Below are 12,500 nucleotides of genomic sequence, written 5' to 3'. Positions count from 1 at the left end.
GCACACTGAGCTCAGGGAAAGAAACGCTATTTTTAGAGAGGGGTCTCAGTTACTACCAGGCAAGGAAAGGAGAGGTTCTTTTCTTGGAAACTGATCACACATGCACACACACACACACACACACACACACACACACACACACACCACAGCAACTGTTTATCTTTTATTGCATCATTGGTAAGCCAGCAACCTTGATAAATTTTCCCTTTCTTCCTTCCTCTCTCTCTCCCTTCGTGTGTCTTAGACAGTCTTGCTGAGAGTCTGGACCAGCTGTCTGGGAACGCACTGTGGGAACGCACTGTGTAGATCAAACTGGCCTCCGGGTCTTGGTGCTGCCACCTCAGTCTCCAGAACGCTAGGGTTACAGGGATAGAGACCCTACATCTCGCTGCTTGACAAGCATTGAACAATAACAATTTTGCTGAGAGATCAAGTCATCAAGTGTGGGATGGCTTGAATATTTCGAAAGTGCCCATTTTATACAATATGACCAATCACATGAGGACACGCATCACGCAACACTCTCGATTTTTGGCGGTTTCTTAAAAGAAAAAAGAAAAAAAGCTTCATTTTCATCTTCACAGCACTTGATGTAAATGTACCGCTCTTCTGAGAAATTAGTAAAGAAATTTTCCCTCTTTTGTCCCTTCACCTCCCCATTGTGGTCCAAAGGGAGGTTCCTCTTTCTATTTTCAGTAAATTGTCAATGCTCTGGCATCCAGTGCGATACCAGTAAATGTCAAGTTCTGCTAGTTTGTTCTTTTCTTGCTCTCTTTTCTTTCTTTCTTTTTTCCATTTTGTTGTTTTGTGCGTTTCTTTTTGGGGTATGGCACATTCTGTAACCTCAGAACTCACTATACAGCCTATGCTGGCCTCAAACTTGTGGCAGTCCTCAAGCCCTGGGCGTCCCAAGTGCTGGGATTACAGGTGTAAGCCACCGTGTCTGCCTGCAGTTATGTGCTTAGTGGGACTTCAGATCCAGGACAGGGCCTGGAGAGATGGCCCAGCAGTTCAGAGTGCTTCCTATTTTTTCCAGAGAACTGGGAGTTTGGTTTACAGCGTCCCACACTGGGTGGCTAACACCTGTCCGTATTCCTGGCTCCAAGGGATCTGACGCCCTCTTCTGAACTTCTGCATACATGTGGCATCCACTCACACAAACACACATAAGTGAAAATAAATCTTAAAATAAAGATCCAGGACAGCCATAAAGATGCACATGAAATGTACTCTAAAGATTCCCAAGTAAGAATGCTGAGCAAACCAAAAATGGGTGATAATGCCACAGTGCTGTTACTTTGCCTGTGTTTGTGAGGGAACAGGTGCTTGAGAAGTGGTGGTCTCAGGGGGTTGGGGATTTGGCTCAGTGGTAGAGCGCAAGGCCCTGGGTTCGGTCCTCAGCTCCAGGGGCGGGGTGGGGGGGGGGGAGTGGTGTCCTCAGATTTAGTGTTTGCCTTTGAAGAGCATGGTCTGAACCTGGTGCAACCTCAGCCCTGGACCTTGGGCTGTGTCTGCCCTGCCACTTACCCACGTGTGATCGAATGCTCTCAGAAAGGCACTCAGCTTTTCCTCCTGAATAACTATGGCTTCATAGCAGGTTGAAATAAGAATTAACTTATCCATCTGTGTCTTGTTAGTAAGAGTTTTTTTGTTTGTTTGTTTTGTTTTTTCAGAAAGGTATGTCAATCTTTCCCTTGAAGTCCATTTATTGTCAATATTCTGAGGAACTACTTGAGCTCCACAAAACCCTAGGGGCCAGAAGTGACTGGAGTTGAGCATCTCATTGTTTTTTGTTTCTCTGCTTTGTTTTGTTTTTGAGGCAGGTTTCTTTGTATAACCTTGGCTGTCCTGGAAGTCACTCTATAGACCTCACAGAGATCTGTTGTAGACTGTTACTTTAACTATGTAAAGATGTGTTACATTTGTCTATGTTGCAGAATATTACTTTAACAATATAAAGGTGTGTTACATTTGTTTATGCTGTTTGTTTAATTATGTAAGATGTGTTGCTTTGCCTACTTAAGGCACCTGATTGGTCTAATAAAAAGCTGAACGGTCAATAGCTAGGCAATAAAGGGATAGATGGGTGGGGCTGGCGAGCAGAAAGAATAAGTGTGAGAAGAGGAGAGAGAGTGAGAAAGAGAGGGAGATGCCCTGGGTCAGCCAGGCAGGTAGCTGCCAGCCAGGCAGACACGGATCAGGACACACAGGACAAAAGAAAGGTAAAAAGCCCCAAGGCACAATGTAGATGAAGAGAAACAAGTTAAATTGAGCTATAAGAGCTAGTGGGACAAGCATAAGATAATGCCAAGCATTCATAACTAGTAATATGTCTCCGTGTCCTGATTTGGAAGCTGGTTGGTGGCCCAAAGAAAGCCTGCTACAGAGATCCGCCTGCCTCTGCCTCCCAAGTGCTGGGATTAAAGGCGTGTGCCCATCATCACCCTGGCTGAGCACCTCATTGTATAGGGGCAACTAAATGTTTGACCAAATATCCATCTCTTTCCACCACCGCTCAATATTTGCAAATTTAGCACATAGTGTTATTGTTCTGAGAAGTACTAGGGCAGAAACTGATGAGTGACCCCTTAGGTCATGCTCTTGCTTCCTGTTTCAGTTCTGGGAGGAACTGGTAAACAGCATGAGATGAGCAGGGCAAGGGACACAAGAGATGTTTTCTGTTCCATGTCTTCCTTTGCTGAATATGTTTTTACATAGCCACTCTCTTCTAATCTTTCCCCAGACAAACAGAATGCAGGGGAGTGGCCCCTCTTCCCCACTGTCATGTATCCTATACTTTAGTTTGAGTCTGTCATTTATTTCTTGAACAATTACAGCTAAACCAAAGAAGCCTTGTGTACTTCAGTGTTTCCCGCCCAAAGAAACAAGGCTAGTTACGGCTGTGCTACCGTTCTCTGAGGAATTTACATGATAAAGAAACAGAAACTGTGCAAACCATGGGCTCATCTTCTGATGGGTTCCAAACCCCTTTTGTATTTCATTCTTCATAAACTGCCAAAAGATTGTCAAGCCTAGCACCGAATATCTCCCCGTCCTTCCTCTGAGTGTATTGCATGTTCACAGTAACCAAGACACAGAACCAGTCTAGATGCCTATCACAGATGAGTGGGTGAACAAATGTAATATATGTACTCAAGGAGTTGTATCCAGTTATAGGAAAAAAAGGAATTATGTCATTCGGGCAGTGGTGGTGCATGCCTGTATTCCCAGTACTCAGAAAGCAGAGGCAGGTGGATCTCTGTGAGTTCAAGGCCAGCTGGTTAACAAAGCAAGTTCCAGGGCAGTTACATAGAGCTGTTACACAGAGAAACCTTGTCTCAAAAAACCAAACAACAACAACAAAAAAAGGAATTATGTCATTTTCAGGATAGTAGATAGAAAAGTAGAAGTGGAGATCATGTGCAGGCCAGCTCATCTACAAAGCGAGTTCCAGGACAGCCAGAGCTGTTACACAGAGAAACCCTGTCTCAAAAAATAAAAATAAAAATAAAAATAAATTAAAAAAAAGGAATTATGTCATTTTCAGGATAGTAAATAGAAAAGTAGATGTGGAGATCATATGTTAAGTGAAAGAAGCTAGTCTCTGAAAGACAAATATATTCTATTTCCTTCATATGCAGAACTTAGATTTAAATACATTATACATATATGTGTTTGTGATGCATGCACAAATACATATATATGTGTACATGTCATATATGCAGATATATATGAACACACATATACACACACATATATATAACGTGAGAGCAGAGAGAAGACTATGTGTGGGGATGCACAGTCTAAAGGGTGATGGAGGGGGAACAGGAGAAGGGAATAAAAGAATATTACATGTTTTCTCTCATGTGCAGAATCTGGGTTAACTACTATGACTGCTTATGTACTCATTCATGCAGTTACAGTTTGTCTGAGCGCTGGGTTCCTGGCTGACGGTGTTATTCTTGAAGGCTGTGGAGTCTTTGGGGCTTAGACCCTAAATGGTAGCAGTGGTCAGGGGGGACCCATCTCTAGTTTCGTCCTGAGTTCTGCTTCCTGGTCCAGTTGCCGACTGAGGTTCTATGGCACACACTGCTGCCTCCCTGGAACTGCTCCTGCCACTGAGCACAACAGATGGTACTCTCTGAAACCACAGATAATCAAATCCTCCCTCCCATGGGGCATGGTGGTGGGTGCCTGTAAGGCCTCTCTGGAGGCAAAGGCAAATAGGTCTCTGTAAGTTTGAGGCCAGCCTGGTCTACTAGCAAGTTCTAGTCCAGTCAGGCCTACAGAGTGAGACCTTATCTCAGAAAATAAAAAATTCTTCCTCTCTTAAGTGGCTTCTCTCAGATATTTGTCACAGTAATGAGAAAAGTAGATATATATGCACATACACGTGTGTGCATACATGTGTACTTATGTGTATATATGCATATACGCATATATACACACACAATCATGGAAGCAGGAGAGGGACTATTTAGAGAGAGAGCCAGAGGGAAGGGAAATAATTCAAGAGAGAATAATGGAGTGTGAATATAAAGAAAGCACAATGATCAACATGTATAAAATGTTATAATAAAATCCATTATGTTGTAGTCTAACTAAAATTATAATAACAAGAGCAGAAAGAACAGTGTCCACTAGGTGGCAGCATCAGCTTGCTAGCTTTGCTCTTGCCTTGACTGCCTGTTTCACTTATTAAGTTTCCAGCTAGGCAGAGTAGAGGAATGTTCACTGGCTACTTCCCTATGCTTTTCAACAGTTCTGTGGACAAAGGCAAGAGAAAATTGTGAGCTGGATATTAGAACTATGAAGCAGGTTGGTAATTCACTCAGCAGTTGTATCTAAAATGCAAGAAATGGCTCAGTGGTAATCAACCAGTAAATTTCTTGTGAAATAGAGCCCCACCCAAATGTCTTTTCTTTGGAGAGAAGAGACCAGTTTGCTTGAGATAGGTTCCTGCTATGTGGCTCAGGATGGCCTTGGCTATGTATAATGAATGCCAGGCCAGCCAGGATTATTAGAACGAGACCCTGGGTAATGGCTTGAATGAAAATGTCCCCTATAGGCCAGTAGGTGGCGCTGTTGGGAAGTTCATTCTTGGAGGAAGTACCTGACTGGAAGCCGACTTTGGCAGTTGAAAGATTCCCACCACTTCTACTTGGTGCTTGAAGTTCAAGATGTGAGAGCTCAGCTTGCTGCCCCACTTGCCATGCCCGCAGCCTGCTGCCCGCTGCCATGTTGTCCGAGCCATCGTGGACTCTGACCCTCTGAAACAGTGAGCTCAAACAAACTCACTCTTCCATAAGTTACCTTGGTTCATGGTGTTTTTATCACTGCAACAGAAAAGTTGCTAATACACTTTGCCTTGTGAGGGAGGAGGAAGAGGAGGAGGGGGAGGAGAAGGAGGAGGTAGAGGAGGGGGAGGAGGAAGGAGGAAGGAAGGAGAGAAAGAAAGAAGGGAAAAAGATAGAAAAGAAGAAGAGAATACTTTTCCCTAAAAGGGTTAAAAGAGTGCTCACTGAAATGTTCAATGGTGATTATGTCTGTAATTACCAAGGGAATAGGTGGGAAAGTGGTAACTAAAAGTAGAATTTAACATTTTTTTCTACACAACATGACTTTTTAAAAAAAGCAAGGTCTGTATTAATTAATAATTTTTTTGATTTATTACTGAGGATGGAATCTAGAACCTCATGCATTGGAGTCAAGCACTCTACTACTGAGCTACAGCTTCAGTCCTTCATTAATAATTTCTATGCTTAAAAAGAAATCAAAGCCAGGCATGGTGGTGCATGCTTTTAATCCTAGCACTCAGGAGGCAGAGGCGGGTAAATCTCCATGAGTTTGAGGCATTACAGATCAGATGGAAAGGTATACTGCAGCCGGGAGCCAAGGAATACCACAAAGTCACACCGCACAACAACCTCACTCAAGAGATTTTTGGGGAGGGGAAAATCCAAGAGGGTGGCTGCCTCTTCCCTGGGTGAGAAACAGCAGCAAACTGAACAGGATACAGGGCTTATAAAGATATAGAGTTTCTTGAGAAGGGGGTGGACTTTTTCAGGGTGGAGCTTTCCAGGGTGGAGATTGGTGGGATTTCATGTCCAGAGATTGGGCTTTTTAGTCTGTAGGATGGGGACAGGGTCCAGCAGTCAGGGCAGTTAGAGTATTCTGTGGGTGGAACCTGGCAGTTAGAGAGGTCTTTGGGGGAGGCGCCTGGCCACTCATGTGGCTCAAGAGTCTTACAAACCTGGTCTACAAAGTGAATTCCAGGACATCCAAAGTTGCATAGTGACACCCTAACTAAAAAAAAAAAAAAAAAAAAAACCCTCAAATAAAGAAAATGACTTGTATGTTGAAAGCACAATCTATGGCATGATCAAAATGTAGCTTTTTTTCTTTCATAATCCGTTTAAAATGTACTCTATTCCCCTTTTCACATTACCTTCCTCAAAGTGTGGCCCAAGACCCAGCATGACTGGCATCAGTCAGAGCTTGTTAGACGTGCAGACTCTCAGATTCCACCCCGATCCACTGAATCACAACCTTTATGTACAGAAGAGCCCGTGTGTAAGGTTTGCAAAGATCAATGGTGTTTCTGCTTCTGTCAGTAGCTCACAGCCTGGAATGAGCTTAGGCCACCGTCACAGATAGTGTCAATACATAAATTAGAATCCCAGTCTTAGATAGTAACAGGTTTCAAACCTTTATTCAGAGATAAGCGTGTGTCCTCTTCTCCAGGGAAGGCCTTGTCTCCAGGAAGCATGGAGGCTGTGTCTCCCTCCCTGCCCATTTACACATACACACATCCTCCATCTTTTCTCCTTCTGTTTGCATCTCTTTCTATTTTCTTTGCTTTGCATCTTGGCCAAAGGAGGAGGGAGGTAAAGAAGAGGGTGGGTAAAAGAATGACATGATTTTATGATTCTTTTTGGATGGGTGACTTCCTGCTCTCTAAGCTTGGCACATGGCAAGCACCAACTCTTCCTAGGGACATTTTTGTGGACATTTTGGCAATTTTTACTTCTGGCAAATACTTTCTTACTGGATTAAGGCAGACACATCTGTCTTCCAGTTGTTCGTTTGCACATCTTTCCTCAGCCTCTAAAGATTAAGATGGAAGTCCAAGTTCTTGGTGCCTTTTTTGCCTGTCACAGGGGCTTTATTGCCTTCAAGACATGCATCTTCTCTCTGCCGTGATCACAGGAGCTCCAGGATGCTCCATGGTGTGGGCTGATTCCCAGAGAGTTTTTTCTGTCCTACAGCCATAGCAGACTTCAGCTTCCTTGGGCCTAAATCGGGTTCATTCCCTGCGGCACCTCCCAACTTCAAGGGACATATTTCAGACTTCTGTGACTATCCCTAGGAGCTCTACTTCATTAGAGTTGGGGAGCAGGTGGCCCATGTCCCATACTTCCTTGATATGGGGGAGAATGGTGGGCAAAACAAAAAACAAAAAACAAACAAACAAAAATACTCAACCCTTCACAAATCCTCTCTCCTGCCATATCCTACCCTCCACCCTATCTCCTTGTGGTTTCAACCGTTTCCTTTGTAGATTCTGAAATGATGAGCTAGCATCAGTGAATTATCACTGCTTGCATCCCGTCACAAGGGTAGTTGCTTAATTGTAAAAACTAAAAATAACATTTTGCTTGCATATTTTATTTGCCTCAGACTCAGCTATCCGGAGAACTGTTGCCAATTGTGGGTCTCACGTTTTCAATCACATGCACGTTAACTGGGGTGCTCGGGATAGACAGGATGGAGTTGAAATGCTGATAAGCAGTTGGGGGGGAAAAAAAGAAAACTTTCTTTAAGAAAACCCAGTCACGAGCCTAAGCACTGTTGTATCAGGGGCTTCTCTGAAACTGTCCTTTTGGTTCCCCTTCCGTTTGAGCCCTTCTGAAAGGTAGGGGGCCATTCGCTGTCTTAACTGACTATATTTTATTGCTTTGGCTTATTCTCTCTCTTTGGGTCATTTCTCTTTCCAAGCTTGTTTCAAATTCCAGAAACAGAAGCCTATAAGCAAATTCCCTATGGCGTAGGAATAAGCAGGCTTGGTGGTGGACACCTGTAATCCCAACACTGCAGAGGCAGGGACAAGGGGGTCAGGGAGTTGAGGGAAGCCTGGGCATGATACTGAATTCCAGGCCCGTTGGGTTACAAAGAGAAATACTGTCTCCAAGAAAACACACAAACAAAAAGGGGGAACACTCTAAGACATTCATTGCAGCTTATTTTAAAATATCAAAAGTTTAGGAACACAGTCTAACAGTCCACCTGTAGTGACTGATGGAAGTTGTCTCTCTAGAAAGTGATTTCTGGAATACCATCCCCTTTGGGGCTCCTAAGTACTGAAGTGTCCACTAGCTGAGCACCTCTAATAATGAAAGAATCCATTTGTTTGCCTGCTCCTGTAAGATGACTATATTGCCCTCCTTTTTAGAACGAGGAAACTCAGAAGCTCAGGCCTGCACAGCCCTCCCATACAGGACGAGGCAAAAGTCTCCTCAAAGGCCAAGCACATGAAAGATGACGATGGGTTGGGAAATTGTCACGGGGTCAGTGTGGCTGAGGGTAGGTTGAATGCGGAGAGCTTGCACTTCAATCTGGAGGATCTTGTTCAAGCTCTTACACACACACACACACACACACACACACACACACACACACACAAATGTAAATGTTGAATATGGTGAGGAATAATGGATTTCCATAAAGATGAGAAACACTGAGGAAGGGCAGAGTCACAAAGTAAGCCCGAGATGATGATGACAGAATCCTTTTTGTCATCAAATAGAACACTTTTGGGTTCCACACCCGCTACTCTCTGATATGGAAAGTGGCAGGTTTAGAGTTTGAGGCTGGAACTTAAGATGCAGAAATGATCAGACAACCTAGAAAGAAAGCAGATCCCTCCACAGATATCACCTCTAAATTTTGGGAATGGGCTTGAGGATGCCCCTTGGACAGCCGGGGGTAGCTGGCTTCTGTTTCCCAGAATGCATGCTAGAACCCTAAGGCAGGATGAGGCTGCTGCGGGCATTTCCTTGGTGCGAGCACTCAAGAGAGATCCTAACAGGCACCGAAGGGAGTGATCTTAGACCTTCCCTCCCATGCGAGAGTTTCGGGGAAGGACTCAAAGGCTATGTCACCAACAGGGCGTACAGTTTTCCTCTTCCACACAGGGTAAGTCGGGCTGTGAGTGATTTTAATTTTTGCCCAAATGTTCTCCATCCTGCTTACTGTCTCCCTCCATCACTAGCCCTAAGTGGAGGCAGATGGCAAGCTGGGAGAATGAGGGTTGAGGTGTCAACAAAGACTGCTGAAGGAGAAGCTGGCACACCAGCCTCCGATCAACTCATTTAATTTTTGTGGTGGTGGTGGGTTTTTTCTTTCTTTTTCTGTTTTCTTTTCTTCTTTTTTTTTTCTTTGTTTGTTTTGATTTTGAGAGAGGGTCTCACTATGTAGTTCCGACCTGGAACTCACTATGTAGGCAGGTCAGGCTGGCCTTGAACTCACAGAGATCTGCCTGCTTCTTCCTCTCTGGGATGTAAGGCATGCACTTCCACACCCAGAACAATAAACTATTATTATTATTATTATTATTATTATTATTATTATTATTATTGAATGACCTGAGGTGTTTTGATTACTAAGCCTCTTGGCACTGATGGTAGCTGCTTCCTGTTTAGATGAGGATGGTCAACACTTTGGGGGAACACGGTCAGAAGAGAGGAAGAGCCTGGGCACTGGAAAGGCTGCCCCAAAGGAGCCTGCATTAGAAAGTCGGCACACTTGTAGCTCAGGTATCTAACCCAGGGATTTGAACATTCCTCCTCGGAATCGGGCAAGTGTCTTCTGACTTCCACAAGGGAACCACCGTGAGTACTCTTGGGCAGGTACACACACACACACACACACACACACACACACACACACACATTAAATAGTAATCAATAAAAACGTAAAAGCATGTCAGTTGTGGTTAGTTGCTCAGAGGGAAATGGGAACGTGCATCTTACTGAATATCTTTGGAGCAGAATGAAGGACGGGAGGGTAGAGTCACATTGGTTCTCAGCCTTTACTGTGAAGCTGAACTGAGGAGGGTATGACCCTGAACTAGAGTTAAGGTTACGGCCTGCACCTCGGCTGCTCCAGGGTGGCTCTGTCTGGTTACATGGGGGCAAGGGGTGCCTCTGGGTGAGTCTGGCACAGAATCTCTGACCCTTATAGCCAGAAATGAGAAGCCCACACTAAAATCTTTCCCTAAGTTGAAATCGTACTTGGGACTTTGAAGATATAAACTCGTTAGTTAATAGGATTTTGAAAGTCATTTTAATATCAGAGTAAATTCAGTATGAATAATTACAACTTGACCCTAAAAATGCTCTGAAGTGCTCATTAACCTCAATGGATTCAGTTACACACAAAACACTCAACCTATGCTGGAATGTGTACTTAATTTCTATGACGTCTAAATTCACCTTTCGAGGGTGAACTGCCCCATGATAAACAACAGCTGTCTCCTCTACTGAATTATGGAAGGAAGAACACACCAGAGAGGGTGTTTGTGTTTACAAACTACCGTGCAAGGTCGAAATCGCCTACAATCGGCTACAAGCTGTCTAGTAAGGTGGAAATCCACAGCACCGCACTTCAGGGGCGTTTCTTTAAAAACCACAGCAGCGCAAGGGGACACTAACAGACGGGTCTCTGATTTGCAAAGGAGCTGAAGAAGGGAAGATCCAGAATGAACCATCCTGGAGAGCAGACTCTAGCCGTCCACTCCGCCCTCCACGACAGTGGTCTCTGGGGTTCCCGGGCTCACAGAAACGTGAGAACTGGGTGTCTCGGGGGTCTCTGTAAGCTCGCGGAGGGCCTGTGGGTCCTTTAATCCCAGGACCACGCGGCTCAGAAGCCCTTTGAGTAGCCGCATCTCCCGAAGCAGGAGGTCCACCTTGGGCTGCAGAGCTTCGCGCGACTGTTCCACGGACGTGGGCAGAGGCGCGCAGACGTGAGGCCCGGCAGTGGGGACGTGGCCCGCGGGGAACTGCAGCCCCGCAAAGGTGCTGTTGGGGACGGAAGTGACTGACGAAACGGATCTGGACACCGGGGTCTTCCGGAAGGAAAGCGGCTTGTCCCCGGGCGCCAAGGCTGCAGCTTGTGCGGCGGGGGCGGTGGTGGACGCCAGATCCAGGGCAGAGCCTGCAACGCAACACATCTGGTCACCCGTGACTGAAATCGTTGCCCCTGGGGGGCGGAAGCTGGCGGGGGTGTTGTGGAGGACTGAGATGGAAAGGTGGCAATACTGCGGGAGGACCACAGGGTTCAGGAAGCAGAGCACCAGCAGTGCTGAGCTGTCACTCACCCCGCCCGGGGAGCTGCAGCCAGGGACTGCGTTTCCGGACACTACGAGTAGTGGTGGCGGCCTCGCACCAGTACGATTCGAGTTCCTCGGTCTCGGTCTCGGGGACCGTATACTCGGCGACCCAGTCGAAGCGGCGGACGGGCCGGCTGTACTTGTAGAAGGCGAACTGCAGCGGCGTGTCCCGCTTCTGCGGGTGCAGGCGCGTCTCGCAGCGCAGCACCACGCGACCGCGGGCCTCCTGCGGGCTCAGGGTCCTGAGCACCGGTGTCTGGAACAGCTCTGCGGGGAGGGGTCGGGGGAATGGGGACAGTTTGAAGGGAGGCGGGATCCTGACAGATGCTACAAGTTACATCCTAGCTGGCGATCAGTTGGCATTCTCTAGACTTAAAGGGGGACAGCTGCGGCCCCTCTTCATAATGATACAGCACGCCCTCAGCAGGCAAGAACTCATCACTCCTTAAGAGGGATCTCTAGCTAAAAAAAGAAGCCTGGATGTGTGCCATAGGGAAGGTATACCTGCCTACAGAACAGGCTGCAAAGTGCAGCCTCTTTTTCCCCCCTTCTGATTCCAGCCCCAGAATTTCCCAGTGATCGTCTCTCCCACCTTGCACGGTGACAGCCACCTTGGAGGAGAACATGGGCGCACTCTCCACCGGGATGCGCATGGTGCCAGAGCACTGGTAGTGACCGCTGTCACTAGCTCGCGCCTGTAACACCGTGTAGTTGGTACTAGAATGGAAGTATCTCACGGCCTGGCCATCGTGGTAGTAGTGAAGCTTGTAGACGACTTTGTCATACCAGCCGCGGCAGCGCATCACCAGGGGCTCCCCCTCGAACACCGCAACGTATGGCACTTGTAGAATTAGCCAGTCTGCAACAGACACCGCAGATACTGTTTATACATCAGGGGAAAAAAAAAAAAAAAAAAAAAAAAAAAAAAAAAAAAAACAAAAAAAACAAAAACAAACCAGCTCTGCAGGGTACGGAGGCGCACGTCTGTAATCCCAGCACTCCAGGAGGCAGAGGCAGAAGGTTCTCTGAGTTCGAGGCCAGCCTGGTCTTACAAAGTTCCAAGACAGCCAGAGCGGTTAACACAGAGAAACCCTGTCTTAAATCAAACCAA

The 12,500-nt window shown here is 46.1% G+C and overlaps 1 protein-coding gene across 3 annotated transcripts in view; it reads right to left on the bottom strand.

Annotated features, from left to right (window-relative positions):
- Window positions 1-10,321: 10,321 nt before the first annotated feature.
- The window catches only part of Fcrlb (Fc receptor like B), a 6,231-nt gene continuing 4,052 nt past the window's right edge, over window positions 10,322-12,500 (bottom strand). For 2 of the 3 annotated variants that reach the window (XM_059280999.1, XM_059281000.1), the window contains 2 exons: window positions 11,982-12,248; window positions 11,419-11,564 (listed from right to left, as the gene is read on the bottom strand). In XM_059280999.1, the coding sequence (XP_059136982.1) occupies window positions 11,419-11,564; window positions 11,982-12,248 (413 nt within the window). Of the gene's footprint in view, window positions 11,215-11,377; window positions 11,657-11,981; window positions 12,249-12,500 lie in introns of those variants that run through there. The other variant, XM_059280997.1, reaches the window with a different exon arrangement.

The sequence above is a fragment of the Peromyscus eremicus genome, chromosome 15 (assembly GCF_949786415.1).
Source record: "Peromyscus eremicus chromosome 15, PerEre_H2_v1, whole genome shotgun sequence".
Classification (NCBI taxonomy): domain Eukaryota; kingdom Metazoa; phylum Chordata; class Mammalia; order Rodentia; family Cricetidae; genus Peromyscus; species Peromyscus eremicus.
Note: the sequence above shows the minus strand (reverse complement) of the source record. Positions and strands in the feature narration are given on the sequence as shown.